The sequence below is a fragment of the Sphaerodactylus townsendi genome, linkage group LG16, assembly GCF_021028975.2.
Source record: "Sphaerodactylus townsendi isolate TG3544 linkage group LG16, MPM_Stown_v2.3, whole genome shotgun sequence".
NCBI lineage: Eukaryota > Metazoa > Chordata > Lepidosauria > Squamata > Sphaerodactylidae > Sphaerodactylus > Sphaerodactylus townsendi.
In genome coordinates, this window is record NC_059440.1 from 6,321,279 (window position 1) to 6,337,875 (window position 16,597).

The 16,597-nt window shown below is 70.5% G+C and overlaps 1 protein-coding gene across 1 annotated transcript in view; it reads right to left on the bottom strand.

Moving 5' to 3' along the window:
- Positions 1–10,416: 10,416 nt before the first annotated feature.
- Positions 10,417–16,597, bottom strand: part of DHX40 (DEAH-box helicase 40) — a 25,419-nt gene continuing 19,238 nt past the window's right edge. Inside the window, exons 7-8 of the mRNA XM_048519376.1 lie at positions 12,667–12,747; positions 10,417–10,690 (exon numbers count right to left, since the gene is read on the bottom strand). Coding sequence (XP_048375333.1) covers positions 10,417–10,690; positions 12,667–12,747 — 355 coding nt within the window. The remainder of the gene's footprint in view (positions 10,691–12,666; positions 12,748–16,597) is intronic.

The window sequence follows — 16,597 nt, forward strand, 5'->3', positions numbered from 1 at the left end:
GGGGGGGGTGGGGGGGGGGGGGGGTGGGGGGGGGGGGGGGTGGGGGGGGGGGGGGGTGGGGGGGGGGGGGGGTGGGGGGGGGGGGGGGTGGGGGGGGGGGGGGGTGGGGGGGGGGGGGGGTGGGGGGGGGGGGGGGTGGGGGGGGGGGGGGGTGGGGGGGGGGGGGGGTGGGGGGGGGGGGGGGTGGGGGGGGGGGGGGGTGGGGGGGGGGGGGGGTGGGGGGGGGGGGGGGTGGGGGGGGGGGGGGGTGGGGGGGGGGGGGGGTGGGGGGGGGGGGGGGTGGGGGGGGGGGGGGGTGGGGGGGGGGGGGGGTGGGGGGGGGGGGGGGTGGGGGGGGGGGGGGGTGGGGGGGGGGGGGGGTGGGGGGGGGGGGGGGTGGGGGGGGGGGGGGGTGGGGGGGGGGGGGGGTGGGGGGGGGGGGGGGTGGGGGGGGGGGGGGGTGGGGGGGGGGGGGGGTGGGGGGGGGGGGGGGTGGGGGGGGGGGGGGGTGGGGGGGGGGGGGGGTGGGGGGGGGGGGGGGTGGGGGGGGGGGGGGGTGGGGGGGGGGGGGGGTGGGGGGGGGGGGGGGTGGGGGGGGGGGGGGGTGGGGGGGGGGGGGGGTGGGGGGGGGGGGGGGTGGGGGGGGGGGGGGGTGGGGGGGGGGGGGGGTGGGGGGGGGGGGGGGTGGGGGGGGGGGGGGGTGGGGGGGGGGGGGGGTGGGGGGGGGGGGGGGTGGGGGGGGGGGGGGGTGGGGGGGGGGGGGGGTGGGGGGGGGGGGGGGTGGGGGGGGGGGGGGGTGGGGGGGGGGGGGGGTGGGGGGGGGGGGGGGTGGGGGGGGGGGGGGGTGGGGGGGGGGGGGGGTGGGGGGGGGGGGGGGTGGGGGGGGGGGGGGGTGGGGGGGGGGGGGGGTGGGGGGGGGGGGGGGTGGGGGGGGGGGGGGGTGGGGGGGGGGGGGGGTGGGGGGGGGGGGGGGTGGGGGGGGGGGGGGGTGGGGGGGGGGGGGGGTGGGGGGGGGGGGGGGTGGGGGGGGGGGGGGGTGGGGGGGGGGGGGGGTGGGGGGGGGGGGGGGTGGGGGGGGGGGGGGGTGGGGGGGGGGGGGGGTGGGGGGGGGGGGGGGTGGGGGGGGGGGGGGGTGGGGGGGGGGGGGGGTGGGGGGGGGGGGGGGTGGGGGGGGGGGGGGGTGGGGGGGGGGGGGGGTGGGGGGGGGGGGGGGTGGGGGGGGGGGGGGGTGGGGGGGGGGGGGGGTGGGGGGGGGGGGGGGTGGGGGGGGGGGGGGGTGGGGGGGGGGGGGGGTGGGGGGGGGGGGGGGTGGGGGGGGGGGGGGGTGGGGGGGGGGGGGGGTGGGGGGGGGGGGGGGTGGGGGGGGGGGGGGGTGGGGGGGGGGGGGGGTGGGGGGGGGGGGGGGTGGGGGGGGGGGGGGGTGGGGGGGGGGGGGGGTGGGGGGGGGGGGGGGTGGGGGGGGGGGGGGGTGGGGGGGGGGGGGGGTGGGGGGGGGGGGGGGTGGGGGGGGGGGGGGGTGGGGGGGGGGGGGGGTGGGGGGGGGGGGGGGTGGGGGGGGGGGGGGGTGGGGGGGGGGGGGGGTGGGGGGGGGGGGGGGTGGGGGGGGGGGGGGGTGGGGGGGGGGGGGGGTGGGGGGGGGGGGGGGTGGGGGGGGGGGGGGGTGGGGGGGGGGGGGGGTGGGGGGGGGGGGGGGTGGGGGGGGGGGGGGGTGGGGGGGGGGGGGGGTGGGGGGGGGGGGGGGTGGGGGGGGGGGGGGGTGGGGGGGGGGGGGGGTGGGGGGGGGGGGGGGTGGGGGGGGGGGGGGGTGGGGGGGGGGGGGGGTGGGGGGGGGGGGGGGTGGGGGGGGGGGGGGGTGGGGGGGGGGGGGGGTGGGGGGGGGGGGGGGTGGGGGGGGGGGGGGGTGGGGGGGGGGGGGGGTGGGGGGGGGGGGGGGTGGGGGGGGGGGGGGGTGGGGGGGGGGGGGGGTGGGGGGGGGGGGGGGTGGGGGGGGGGGGGGGTGGGGGGGGGGGGGGGTGGGGGGGGGGGGGGGTGGGGGGGGGGGGGGGTGGGGGGGGGGGGGGGTGGGGGGGGGGGGGGGTGGGGGGGGGGGGGGGTGGGGGGGGGGGGGGGTGGGGGGGGGGGGGGGTGGGGGGGGGGGGGGGTGGGGGGGGGGGGGGGTGGGGGGGGGGGGGGGTGGGGGGGGGGGGGGGTGGGGGGGGGGGGGGGTGGGGGGGGGGGGGGGTGGGGGGGGGGGGGGGTGGGGGGGGGGGGGGGTGGGGGGGGGGGGGGGTGGGGGGGGGGGGGGGTGGGGGGGGGGGGGGGTGGGGGGGGGGGGGGGTGGGGGGGGGGGGGGGTGGGGGGGGGGGGGGGTGGGGGGGGGGGGGGGTGGGGGGGGGGGGGGGTGGGGGGGGGGGGGGGTGGGGGGGGGGGGGGGTGGGGGGGGGGGGGGGTGGGGGGGGGGGGGGGTGGGGGGGGGGGGGGGTGGGGGGGGGGGGGGGTGGGGGGGGGGGGGGGTGGGGGGGGGGGGGGGTGGGGGGGGGGGGGGGTGGGGGGGGGGGGGGGTGGGGGGGGGGGGGGGTGGGGGGGGGGGGGGGTGGGGGGGGGGGGGGGTGGGGGGGGGGGGGGGTGGGGGGGGGGGGGGGTGGGGGGGGGGGGGGGTGGGGGGGGGGGGGGGTGGGGGGGGGGGGGGGTGGGGGGGGGGGGGGGTGGGGGGGGGGGGGGGTGGGGGGGGGGGGGGGTGGGGGGGGGGGGGGGTGGGGGGGGGGGGGGGTGGGGGGGGGGGGGGGTGGGGGGGGGGGGGGGTGGGGGGGGGGGGGGGTGGGGGGGGGGGGGGGTGGGGGGGGGGGGGGGTGGGGGGGGGGGGGGGTGGGGGGGGGGGGGGGTGGGGGGGGGGGGGGGTGGGGGGGGGGGGGGGTGGGGGGGGGGGGGGGTGGGGGGGGGGGGGGGTGGGGGGGGGGGGGGGTGGGGGGGGGGGGGGGTGGGGGGGGGGGGGGGTGGGGGGGGGGGGGGGTGGGGGGGGGGGGGGGTGGGGGGGGGGGGGGGTGGGGGGGGGGGGGGGTGGGGGGGGGGGGGGGTGGGGGGGGGGGGGGGTGGGGGGGGGGGGGGGTGGGGGGGGGGGGGGGTGGGGGGGGGGGGGGGTGGGGGGGGGGGGGGGTGGGGGGGGGGGGGGGTGGGGGGGGGGGGGGGTGGGGGGGGGGGGGGGTGGGGGGGGGGGGGGGTGGGGGGGGGGGGGGGTGGGGGGGGGGGGGGGTGGGGGGGGGGGGGGGTGGGGGGGGGGGGGGGTGGGGGGGGGGGGGGGTGGGGGGGGGGGGGGGTGGGGGGGGGGGGGGGTGGGGGGGGGGGGGGGTGGGGGGGGGGGGGGGTGGGGGGGGGGGGGGGTGGGGGGGGGGGGGGGTGGGGGGGGGGGGGGGTGGGGGGGGGGGGGGGTGGGGGGGGGGGGGGGTGGGGGGGGGGGGGGGTGGGGGGGGGGGGGGGTGGGGGGGGGGGGGGGTGGGGGGGGGGGGGGGTGGGGGGGGGGGGGGGTGGGGGGGGGGGGGGGTGGGGGGGGGGGGGGGTGGGGGGGGGGGGGGGTGGGGGGGGGGGGGGGTGGGGGGGGGGGGGGGTGGGGGGGGGGGGGGGTGGGGGGGGGGGGGGGTGGGGGGGGGGGGGGGTGGGGGGGGGGGGGGGTGGGGGGGGGGGGGGGTGGGGGGGGGGGGGGGTGGGGGGGGGGGGGGGTGGGGGGGGGGGGGGGTGGGGGGGGGGGGGGGTGGGGGGGGGGGGGGGTGGGGGGGGGGGGGGGTGGGGGGGGGGGGGGGTGGGGGGGGGGGGGGGTGGGGGGGGGGGGGGGTGGGGGGGGGGGGGGGTGGGGGGGGGGGGGGGTGGGGGGGGGGGGGGGTGGGGGGGGGGGGGGGTGGGGGGGGGGGGGGGTGGGGGGGGGGGGGGGTGGGGGGGGGGGGGGGTGGGGGGGGGGGGGGGTGGGGGGGGGGGGGGGTGGGGGGGGGGGGGGGTGGGGGGGGGGGGGGGTGGGGGGGGGGGGGGGTGGGGGGGGGGGGGGGTGGGGGGGGGGGGGGGTGGGGGGGGGGGGGGGTGGGGGGGGGGGGGGGTGGGGGGGGGGGGGGGTGGGGGGGGGGGGGGGTGGGGGGGGGGGGGGGTGGGGGGGGGGGGGGGTGGGGGGGGGGGGGGGTGGGGGGGGGGGGGGGTGGGGGGGGGGGGGGGTGGGGGGGGGGGGGGGTGGGGGGGGGGGGGGGTGGGGGGGGGGGGGGGTGGGGGGGGGGGGGGGTGGGGGGGGGGGGGGGTGGGGGGGGGGGGGGGTGGGGGGGGGGGGGGGTGGGGGGGGGGGGGGGTGGGGGGGGGGGGGGGTGGGGGGGGGGGGGGGTGGGGGGGGGGGGGGGTGGGGGGGGGGGGGGGTGGGGGGGGGGGGGGGTGGGGGGGGGGGGGGGTGGGGGGGGGGGGGGGTGGGGGGGGGGGGGGGTGGGGGGGGGGGGGGGTGGGGGGGGGGGGGGGTGGGGGGGGGGGGGGGTGGGGGGGGGGGGGGGTGGGGGGGGGGGGGGGTGGGGGGGGGGGGGGGTGGGGGGGGGGGGGGGTGGGGGGGGGGGGGGGTGGGGGGGGGGGGGGGTGGGGGGGGGGGGGGGTGGGGGGGGGGGGGGGTGGGGGGGGGGGGGGGTGGGGGGGGGGGGGGGTGGGGGGGGGGGGGGGTGGGGGGGGGGGGGGGTGGGGGGGGGGGGGGGTGGGGGGGGGGGGGGGTGGGGGGGGGGGGGGGTGGGGGGGGGGGGGGGTGGGGGGGGGGGGGGGTGGGGGGGGGGGGGGGTGGGGGGGGGGGGGGGTGGGGGGGGGGGGGGGTGGGGGGGGGGGGGGGTGGGGGGGGGGGGGGGTGGGGGGGGGGGGGGGTGGGGGGGGGGGGGGGTGGGGGGGGGGGGGGGTGGGGGGGGGGGGGGGTGGGGGGGGGGGGGGGTGGGGGGGGGGGGGGGTGGGGGGGGGGGGGGGTGGGGGGGGGGGGGGGTGGGGGGGGGGGGGGGTGGGGGGGGGGGGGGGTGGGGGGGGGGGGGGGTGGGGGGGGGGGGGGGTGGGGGGGGGGGGGGGTGGGGGGGGGGGGGGGTGGGGGGGGGGGGGGGTGGGGGGGGGGGGGGGTGGGGGGGGGGGGGGGTGGGGGGGGGGGGGGGTGGGGGGGGGGGGGGGTGGGGGGGGGGGGGGGTGGGGGGGGGGGGGGGTGGGGGGGGGGGGGGGTGGGGGGGGGGGGGGGTGGGGGGGGGGGGGGGTGGGGGGGGGGGGGGGTGGGGGGGGGGGGGGGTGGGGGGGGGGGGGGGTGGGGGGGGGGGGGGGTGGGGGGGGGGGGGGGTGGGGGGGGGGGGGGGTGGGGGGGGGGGGGGGTGGGGGGGGGGGGGGGTGGGGGGGGGGGGGGGTGGGGGGGGGGGGGGGTGGGGGGGGGGGGGGGTGGGGGGGGGGGGGGGTGGGGGGGGGGGGGGGTGGGGGGGGGGGGGGGTGGGGGGGGGGGGGGGTGGGGGGGGGGGGGGGTGGGGGGGGGGGGGGGTGGGGGGGGGGGGGGGTGGGGGGGGGGGGGGGTGGGGGGGGGGGGGGGTGGGGGGGGGGGGGGGTGGGGGGGGGGGGGGGTGGGGGGGGGGGGGGGTGGGGGGGGGGGGGGGTGGGGGGGGGGGGGGGTGGGGGGGGGGGGGGGTGGGGGGGGGGGGGGGTGGGGGGGGGGGGGGGTGGGGGGGGGGGGGGGTGGGGGGGGGGGGGGGTGGGGGGGGGGGGGGGTGGGGGGGGGGGGGGGTGGGGGGGGGGGGGGGTGGGGGGGGGGGGGGGTGGGGGGGGGGGGGGGTGGGGGGGGGGGGGGGTGGGGGGGGGGGGGGGTGGGGGGGGGGGGGGGTGGGGGGGGGGGGGGGTGGGGGGGGGGGGGGGTGGGGGGGGGGGGGGGTGGGGGGGGGGGGGGGTGGGGGGGGGGGGGGGTGGGGGGGGGGGGGGGTGGGGGGGGGGGGGGGTGGGGGGGGGGGGGGGTGGGGGGGGGGGGGGGTGGGGGGGGGGGGGGGTGGGGGGGGGGGGGGGTGGGGGGGGGGGGGGGTGGGGGGGGGGGGGGGTGGGGGGGGGGGGGGGTGGGGGGGGGGGGGGGTGGGGGGGGGGGGGGGTGGGGGGGGGGGGGGGTGGGGGGGGGGGGGGGTGGGGGGGGGGGGGGGTGGGGGGGGGGGGGGGTGGGGGGGGGGGGGGGTGGGGGGGGGGGGGGGTGGGGGGGGGGGGGGGTGGGGGGGGGGGGGGGTGGGGGGGGGGGGGGGTGGGGGGGGGGGGGGGTGGGGGGGGGGGGGGGTGGGGGGGGGGGGGGGTGGGGGGGGGGGGGGGTGGGGGGGGGGGGGGGTGGGGGGGGGGGGGGGTGGGGGGGGGGGGGGGTGGGGGGGGGGGGGGGTGGGGGGGGGGGGGGGTGGGGGGGGGGGGGGGTGGGGGGGGGGGGGGGTGGGGGGGGGGGGGGGTGGGGGGGGGGGGGGGTGGGGGGGGGGGGGGGTGGGGGGGGGGGGGGGTGGGGGGGGGGGGGGGTGGGGGGGGGGGGGGGTGGGGGGGGGGGGGGGTGGGGGGGGGGGGGGGTGGGGGGGGGGGGGGGTGGGGGGGGGGGGGGGTGGGGGGGGGGGGGGGTGGGGGGGGGGGGGGGTGGGGGGGGGGGGGGGTGGGGGGGGGGGGGGGTGGGGGGGGGGGGGGGTGGGGGGGGGGGGGGGTGGGGGGGGGGGGGGGTGGGGGGGGGGGGGGGTGGGGGGGGGGGGGGGTGGGGGGGGGGGGGGGTGGGGGGGGGGGGGGGTGGGGGGGGGGGGGGGTGGGGGGGGGGGGGGGTGGGGGGGGGGGGGGGTGGGGGGGGGGGGGGGTGGGGGGGGGGGGGGGTGGGGGGGGGGGGGGGTGGGGGGGGGGGGGGGTGGGGGGGGGGGGGGGTGGGGGGGGGGGGGGGTGGGGGGGGGGGGGGGTGGGGGGGGGGGGGGGTGGGGGGGGGGGGGGGTGGGGGGGGGGGGGGGTGGGGGGGGGGGGGGGTGGGGGGGGGGGGGGGTGGGGGGGGGGGGGGGTGGGGGGGGGGGGGGGTGGGGGGGGGGGGGGGTGGGGGGGGGGGGGGGTGGGGGGGGGGGGGGGTGGGGGGGGGGGGGGGTGGGGGGGGGGGGGGGTGGGGGGGGGGGGGGGTGGGGGGGGGGGGGGGTGGGGGGGGGGGGGGGTGGGGGGGGGGGGGGGTGGGGGGGGGGGGGGGTGGGGGGGGGGGGGGGTGGGGGGGGGGGGGGGTGGGGGGGGGGGGGGGTGGGGGGGGGGGGGGGTGGGGGGGGGGGGGGGTGGGGGGGGGGGGGGGTGGGGGGGGGGGGGGGTGGGGGGGGGGGGGGGTGGGGGGGGGGGGGGGTGGGGGGGGGGGGGGGTGGGGGGGGGGGGGGGTGGGGGGGGGGGGGGGTGGGGGGGGGGGGGGGTGGGGGGGGGGGGGGGTGGGGGGGGGGGGGGGTGGGGGGGGGGGGGGGTGGGGGGGGGGGGGGGTGGGGGGGGGGGGGGGTGGGGGGGGGGGGGGGTGGGGGGGGGGGGGGGTGGGGGGGGGGGGGGGTGGGGGGGGGGGGGGGTGGGGGGGGGGGGGGGTGGGGGGGGGGGGGGGTGGGGGGGGGGGGGGGTGGGGGGGGGGGGGGGTGGGGGGGGGGGGGGGTGGGGGGGGGGGGGGGTGGGGGGGGGGGGGGGTGGGGGGGGGGGGGGGTGGGGGGGGGGGGGGGTGGGGGGGGGGGGGGGTGGGGGGGGGGGGGGGTGGGGGGGGGGGGGGGTGGGGGGGGGGGGGGGTGGGGGGGGGGGGGGGTGGGGGGGGGGGGGGGTGGGGGGGGGGGGGGGTGGGGGGGGGGGGGGGTGGGGGGGGGGGGGGGTGGGGGGGGGGGGGGGTGGGGGGGGGGGGGGGTGGGGGGGGGGGGGGGTGGGGGGGGGGGGGGGTGGGGGGGGGGGGGGGTGGATGGGGGGGTGGGTGGGAGGGGAGGGGGGTGGGGGGAGGGGGGGGGTCGGGTGGGGGGGGGGTGGGGGGGGGGGGGGGTGGGGGGGGGGGGGGGTGGGCGTGCGCGGGGGGGGGGGGGGCTTGGGGGGGGGGGGCTGGGGGGGGGGTGGGGGGGGGGGGGGAGATAGATAGATAGATAGATAGATAGATAGATAGATAGATAGATAGATAGATAGATAGATAGATAGATAGATAGATAGATAGATAGATAGATAGATAGATAGATAGGTGATACATGGATGGATGGATGGATGGATGGATGGATGGATGGATGGATGGATGGATGGATGGATGGATGGATGGATGGATGGATGGATGGAAAGAAGCTTGCTGGGTGATCTTGGATCAGTCATACACTCTCAGCCTAACCTAAATTGCAGGGTTGTTGTGAGGATGAAATCAAAAAGCAGAGAACACCATAAGTCGCATAATAAAGGCTCCGGTCCTTTGTCTTTTACATTCAGTTCCCGGTCACACACGCTCGTAGTTCAATCCAAAGCAGTTTCACCTTTCTAAGTCCTTTGAAACCAATGGGTTTAGAAGGGCACCACTCTACTTAGGACTGCACTCCCAATAATTCTACTTAGAACTCCCTCTAGCCTCAACTTCCTTCTACTGACACGCAGGTTTCCTTTGAAACCCAAATTCAGGGGACACGCTTGAACCAACAGGACATTTTGTGAGTTCTGCCCCCCCCCCCCCCCCAACACGAAACCACAACAGCACAAGAACATTTTGAGCAAACTGAATTTTGTATGGGTGCTGTGTGGTTTCCGGGCTGTATGGCCGTGTTCTAGCAACATTCTCTCCTGACGTTTCGCCTGCATCTGTGGCTGGCATCTTCAGAGGAAAGCCTTCGACAATACATTGAATTTTGTATGTTTCTCCATGCACAAGGAAAGAGCATTTTTTTCTGCAGCAATATATGCAGCCCTGTGCCTTGAAGCCTTTTCAGAGGCGTGCATCAGATTTGGCCACAAACACTCAGCGTATCGAAAGGGATTTGGTCCAAACAGAGCTAAGAAATCTGTTTTCACAAGAAGTTAACCGCCACGAGGCCAGCTTCCGAGACAGAAGAGAAGTTCCTGGAGGAAGAGACCAGCTCAATCCCAAGCAGGTGAACACCGGTAAATGATTAAGAATTTTGCTTTATCTCTCTCCAAGCAAGAATGGCCCGCTTCTTGCAGACAAGCTAAAAAAGCCTAGTTAATGTGTGACAGAGATAACTGGGCACCTCCTAGGAATGCTGGGAGAAAAGGACAAAGGTTACTATTGCTCTGTTGATTAAGCAGAAACATCTGAGGCTGCCTCACACGTAGTCAGCCAAGGAGACAATCCCACTCAGCCCGATCTCCTTCAAGCCTCTGGCAGCATCAGGATCTCAGCCCAAAAAAGGTCTTTCTCTATGCCCAAGGATTCAACCCAGGGCCTTCTGCATGGCTAGTATGTGCTGGACCACCAAGCCACAAGCCCCTCCCCGTGGCTCATCCGCCACACCCCTCTTCTGATCGAGGGCCAAAGCACACATGATGAAAAAGGCTGGCGATCCCGATCTTCCCTCGCTTCAAAAAGGGCTTAAAGTAGCTGCCGGTAGGTCAAAACCAGATAAGGGCTCCATTGAAGCAGAGATCCATTCCCCCCCCCCCCCCCCCGGGGTTGTGCAAGTCATATTTGAGTCATTTCCACAGGGGCTGCAAGACGGAGCTATTCCACCACGCATTCCTTGGGGGCCAGCCGGGTTGACATTTACTCTCGTTGGCCTCCCGTGGGATATTGGGGTTTTAAGTCGCTTGTTTTAAGCTTGTTTTCTGCTGCCTCAGAGGCTAAGACACGGAGGAATGGATTCAAGGTGCAGGAAAAGAGATTCCACCTAAACATTAGGAAGAACTTCCTGACCGTCAGGGCTGTTTGACAGTGGATTTCACTGCCTCAGAGAGTGGTGCCTCCTTTGGAGGTTTTTAAACAGAGGCTGGATGAACATATGTCGGGAGTGCTTTGACTGTGTGTTCCTGCATGGCAGCGGGTTGGACTTGATGGCCCTTGGGAGTCTCTTCCAACTCTACAATTCTATAAAAGACCCATGAGTTTCATATTTAGACAACTATTATTTGGAGATTCTGCATAAGTGATAGAATTTGATAATGGATGCACAGTACATAAGAACATAAGAACTAGCCTGCTGGATCAGACCAGAGTCCATCTAGTCCAGCACTCTGCTACTCGCAGTGGCCCACCAAGTGCCTTTGGGAGCTCACAGGCAGGATGTGAAAGCAAGGGCCTTAAGAACATAAGAAAGAGCCTGCTGGATCAGACCAGAGTCCATCTAGTCCAGCACTCTGCTACTCGCAGTGGCCCACCAGGTGCCTTTGGGAGCTCATATGCAGGATGTGAAAGCAATGGCCTTCTGCTGCTGCTGCTCCTGAGCACCTGGTCCGCTAAGGCATTTGCAATCTGAGATCATTTTCTGGTAGAGGAAAATAACTTTTCATTTTTTTTAAACCCAAGCTCCTTTACAATTGGACAACTTGTGGGGCGAAGCCGGCTGTAATCGTGGAAGCCAGAGAAAGCAGGAAACCAAGTGAAGGGGAGGGGAAAGCAGCACCCATCAGCCGCCTGTCACCATTACCTGGCCGGATGAAGACATTTTCTACCGACAACATGGCTGCGATTGGGAGCAGCAGATGTTCACAGCCCAGAGAAATGGATTGTATGACGGCGCACGCCAAGGTTGGAGGGAGGGGGAATTGCACCATGAACTCGCCAAGTTTGGTCACGCGGCCTCTCCTGGCAGAGGAAAAATACAGGATTAGACTGACTGGATTTCCCACTGGTGGATAACGTGGGTGTTCTCCGGCAACTGACACTTTAGTCCTAGCAGGGGAGCGCCATAGCTGCAGGCTCCGCCCCATGACATCACGGCAGGCAAGAGATCCACCTACTTATAGTCAGAGGTGGGATGCAGCCTATTCGCACCTATTCGGTAGAACCGGTTATTAAAATTTTCTCAGTTCGGAGAACCGGTTGTTAATGATCAACTCCACTAGGGACAAGGGGGTAATCTCTGTCCCTGGGTACAACAAATCTCGTCAAGTGGAAAATGCAAAATCACCCCCAGGACCCCCTTCTCCCCATGGAACCCCATCCCATCCTTACCCCCCACCCCACGGCACCCACCCCCACACACTTACCTTCATTTCAGAGCGAGATGGGAATTGGCAGACAATCCCTAACTTGTCTCTTTTCTGCAGCCAATAGCTTTTGCCCTTAACAAAAATGGCTACAGTAATAGCCAAGTAAAAGGGAACAGCCCCACCCAGGAATGCCCCTCCCCCAGAATTCCCGGCCACGCCCCCGTCGTGCCCCACACAGCCCCATTGGCGCTACGCCACTGTTTGAATCCCACCTCTATCAGAACCTGTTATTAAAATTTTGGATCCCACCACTGCTTATAGTTCATCTTTGCAGAGCACAACGGTGGACCACTACATACAATTCAGTAGCCCATACTGGATGCCTGGCTGGGAAAGGCCCTTTAGTCCAGAAACTGCCACTGCTGCTCATATTCACTTCTACTGTGAGATGCATCTGCATTCTCCGTGCTATCAGGCATCAGCTGTGAGCTCCTATCAAGATCTCCATTCTCTAATGGGTAAGGCCCAAAGGTTAGGAATGTGGTATGCAGAAGGAAGGACTTCAGCCTTTCCCCCCTGCACCATTTTCCCAACCCGAAAGGAACCCGAAATGGTCACAGGGACACAATTTGTCTCACGTGTACCCCATCTGTGCATCTGCAATTCCCTGGAGTTCCCAAGGTCATTGCAGGTCAGGAAAATAGCACAGGGAGGATCGCTTAAGCCAGGTACAGTCCAAGCCCAAATCGGCCCCTGCACGCTTAGGGTCCAAGCAGGGGCGTTCCTAGGCAAACTGGAGCCCGGGCACAAAACCTGAGTTTGCCCCCCCCCCCCATGAGTGGGCGGCCACCCTCCCCCACCATGAACAAACAATGATTTTTTGCACCAGCTCACAAAACACCTCCCACTCCCAGCAAAACATACATGGCTCTCTCCCCACCAACTATTTTCCTAATTTCCTAATCACAACAACCCTATGAGGTAGGTTGTTAGCCCATTGGCTACAATGGAGCAAAGTCACTGCAAAACAAAGAATCTTGGGCAAATTTCTTGGGGTGCCTGGAAGGGGTGTATTTTTAAAGCTAGTGACACCAAAATTTCAGAGTATCATCTGGTAACTATTCTTATGATGCCACCCAGGTTTGGTGAAGTTAGGTTCAGGGGGACCAAAGTTATGGTCCCTCAAATGGGTAGCCCCCATCTCCTGTTAGCTCCCATTGAAAACAATGGGGATGGGGGCACCCCCTTTGGGGGTCCATAACTTTGCTCCCCCTGAACCAAACATCACCAAACTTGGGTGGTATCATCAGGAGAGTCTCTGGATGGTCCCCTGAAATATTGGTGCCGCTAGCCTTAAAAATGCGCCCCCTGCAGGCCAAAACGTAAAAAACCCTAAAAAATGTTAAAAACACACAAACGACCCTGAAATGATGGCGCCCCCCCCCCACGTGACCAAATGGGGGGCGCCCGGGGACATAGGCAGGTACACCCTAGGCAGGTACGCCAGTGGGTCCAAGTTCCCAAAGGGGTACTTGCAGTTAGCCTATGACTAAAAGTTCTCAGGGTTGACCCAAGGAGGATATGTGCAAGAGGAGAAGTGTTTCTGCACCCATAAGCTCTTAAATTTACCTGTCAATGGCGCTGCATTGATAAAGCTGCTTCAAGGCTTCCAGGATGCGCCTCTCTTCTGGGCGGTCCAAATACGGAAATCTACGGGGGAAAGACAGTATCCCATTGCTGGGGTTTGCAAAAGACCTCTCTGCAGGACTACTGCTCTGCTGTAGGAGCAGCAGTGGTGTAGTGGTTAAGAGCAGGTGTACTCTAATCTGGAGGAACCGGGTTTGATTCCCCGCTCTGCAACTAGAGCTGTGGAGGCTTATCTGGGGAATTCAGGTTAGCCTGTGCACTCCAGCACACGCCAGCTGGGTGACCTTGGGCTAGTCACAGCTCTACGGAGCTCTCTCAGCCCCACCCATCTCACAGGGTGTTTGTTGTGAGGGGGGAAGGGCAAGGAGATTGTAAGCCCCTTTGAGTCTCCTTACAGGAGAGAAAGGGGGGAATATAAATCCTCCTCCTCTTCTTCTTCTTCTTCCTCTTCTTCTTCAGTATTAACCTACAGACAAATCTGAGTTTGTCTGTGGCAACCTGGGGGCAGGTTAGGGGAACGGTATGAAGGACCATGTCGGAAATTTCAGCTGGCTCATCTCAGAAATAATTTCTATAACGATGAAGACCAGACCATTAAACTGCCCTAAAATAGAAGTTGGGATGCTTTGGGAAAGAGGCGCGCACTAGCTTGCAAGTGACTTCTCAAGCATGGTGTTTTGCTATGCACGTCTGTGTGTATTTTGTTTCTGTGATGTAATGTGGGGTTTTAGATATGTTTTGCTGTGGATAAAAATGCAGGCCTCTAAGGCAAGAAAGTGGCCCAGGGTCACCCAGCAGGCTTCATGTGTAGGAGTGGGGAAACAAATCCACCAGCTAAGAGTCCACCGCTTATATGGAGGAGTAGGTGATCAATCCAGATTAGAATCCTGCTGTTAATTACTATACCACACTGGCTCAAACAGATTCAGCCACCCCATTCTTCAGGTTCAGCTCCTAATTTTAAAGCAAGAGTCTTTGATGGCAGTGAAAATAAGTGTGAAAAGCTAAGGAAGGCAAGGAAGTTGAACAGCACACGTCTCCTCAGAACACTACAGAGAGGTGCCTTTACATATCTATCTATCTATCTATCTATCTATCTATCTATCTATCTATCTATCTATCTATCTATCTATCTATCTATCTATCTATCTATCTATCTATCTATCTATCTATCTATCTATCTATCTATTATTATTATTATTATTATTATTTATTTATTTATTTATTTAATTTGTATACCGCCCGATCCCCGAAGGGGATCTATCTATCTATCTATCCATCCATCTATCTATCCATCTATCCATCTATCTATTTATTAAATTTATAGGCCACCCAATCCCCAAGGGGCTCTGGGCGGTGTACAACACTAATCTATATACAATATAAAGCAAGGGTCACAATAGTGACCATATGCACTAAAATCCATTAAAACCATTTGAACAGCGGTCAAAAACAATAACAATAGTAATGGTGTCCAGTAACCCAATTCCTTTAAAACCGCCCCAAAAAGAAGGGAGCGGCCGGACTCCTCCCTAAAATTAACAGTAAAAATGCAAAAATAAATTATAAAAGACAGGGAGCAAAAGGGCCAAGGAGCAAAGCAAGGAAACAAGGAAGGGGGCAGGGGGCGCACCTCAGCGACTGGACACTCCAAAGGCCCGGCGGAACAACTCAGTCTTGCAGGCTCTGTGGAATTCACCAAGATCCCGCAGGGCCCGGACAGCTGGGGGAAGAGTGTTCCACCAGGCCGGGGCCAGGGCCGTTAAGGTCCTGGCCCTTGTGGAGGCCAGCCGCATCATTGAGGGGCCAGGAACCACCAGCAAATTGGCCTCTGCTGAGCGCAGAGGCCGAGTAGGGACATATGGGGAGTCTCATATACAGGGACATATACAGAGTCTCAGAAAAGAGCAAAACGTTACATTGAGCTAATTAACAAAAACCAAGCAAAGTACACTTAAAAAAAACCTAGTGAAATATCAGTAGCCTTCTGTGGACTGAAACATCTGGGCAAGTCCCCTGTGTATCCTACTAATCAGCATGCAGCATGTTTGAAAGATTCCCGAATATGTGGTTTTGTCTATAAATATTCATAACAAATACTAAAAATGTGCTTGAACCGCAGAAGGAATGTTACAACGATCTTGAATACACTTCCGGTTTCTGGTGTGCTGAATTTGCACACAGCTAAAAGATTGTGAAACTCCAGGCATACAAACTGATCATAATCTTTAGTAAGAAGAAATCCAATGGGAACAACAGGACTCACTTCCACATAAGCATGCCTGGAGACGGGGCCTGAGGCAACAATCTTTCGCAGAATCTGGACGCCGGAATGTCACGGATAGAACCTCTTCCGCAACGAGACCAGGGCCCCTTCCGCATTGTAGGAGTGCGATGTAGATCGACCTTGGAGTCCGACTCCTGGAGTCCTCCCAGCATTGCAGAGCGTAGCGCCGGGACTTCGTGTCTACGACTCGAGCCTCACCCCTCTCGCCGTTGAATTTCTGAGCTCGACTGGGGGGTCGAATTGACTGGCAGACTCGGGTTGCTCTCGAGCCGAAGCCGGCGGAGTGCGGAATCTCCGTCGACTTGACTCTGCCATCTAGCCAATCACAGCTCAGTATTTCGCCCATGCACAGAAGGGGAGACTCGTGGCGGCGGCGAAAAGCTTTGGGCATGCGCAGAACGAAGGACTCAGCAACCAATCAGAACGCAGCGCAGGGAGGTGGTCCCGCCCTCTGAGCTTGGCTCCAGAGACATGAGTCAGCTGCTGTGCGGAGGAACGGGAGGACTCGAGCTGAGGTACGATTCTGCCGACACGAGTCGAACCTGTGTCGCCTCGTTGTCCGGAAGGGGCCCAGGTGTCCCTTAAACCCTTAAATCAGTGGTTCTCAACCTTCCTAATGCCACGACCCTTTAATACAGTTCCTCATGTTGTGGTGACCCGCAACCCTAACATTTATCCATTTTACAGATGGAGAACGCTGATGCAGAGAGTCTTAGGCGACCCCTGTGAAAGGGTCGTTCGACCCCCCAAAGGGGTCGCAACCCACAGGTTGAGAACCGCTGCCTTAAATGCTCATTGCAAAGAGAGTCTCGCACATCCAAGGAGCGCCTTCTCGCCTGTTATTTGGCAACACGTGATTGCGTTAGCCTGATTTCCAGTACAGATTTTGTCCTATTGAAAATCCATTGAGAACAGGGCAACGTAAAATTGGCTGGAGCCCAACAGCGGAAGTAAAATCATGCAACGATTGCAGGAATGCCACGTCCATAAACATGAACTGACATCACTTCCTCCCTCTGAAACGACAGCAGATTCTCCTGCTTACATTACGTTAATCTGCCACACACCGAGTCAGACCACTGGTCCCTCGAGGCCAGTACTGCCTACTCAGACTGGCAGCTGCCCTCCAGGGTCTCAGGCAGAGGTCTTTCCCATCACCTACTGCAGGGGTGTCAAACTCACGGCCCTCCAGATGTTCATGAACTACAATTCCCATCAGTCCCTCCCAATATGAGCATTGGCTATACTGGCAAGGGCTGATGGGAATTGTAGTTCAAGAACATCTGGAGGGCCATGAGTTTGACACCTGTGACCTACTGCCTGGACCTTTTAATGGGAGATGCCGGGGATTGAACCCGAGGCCTTCTGCGCGCAAAGCAGAGGCTCTTCCACTCAGCCGCAGCCATTCCTCTTAAGAGCCAGCATGGTGTAGTGGTTAAGAGCAGGTAGATTCTAATCTGGAGAACCGGGTTTGATTCCCCACGCCTCCACCCGAGTGGCAGAGGCTTATCTGGTGAACCAGATGTGTTTCTGCACTCCTACATTCAATCAACCAATCAATCAATATTTATTACGGTCATAGACCAAAAGTTGTCAAGTATAAAGTCTAAGATCCACATTATACAT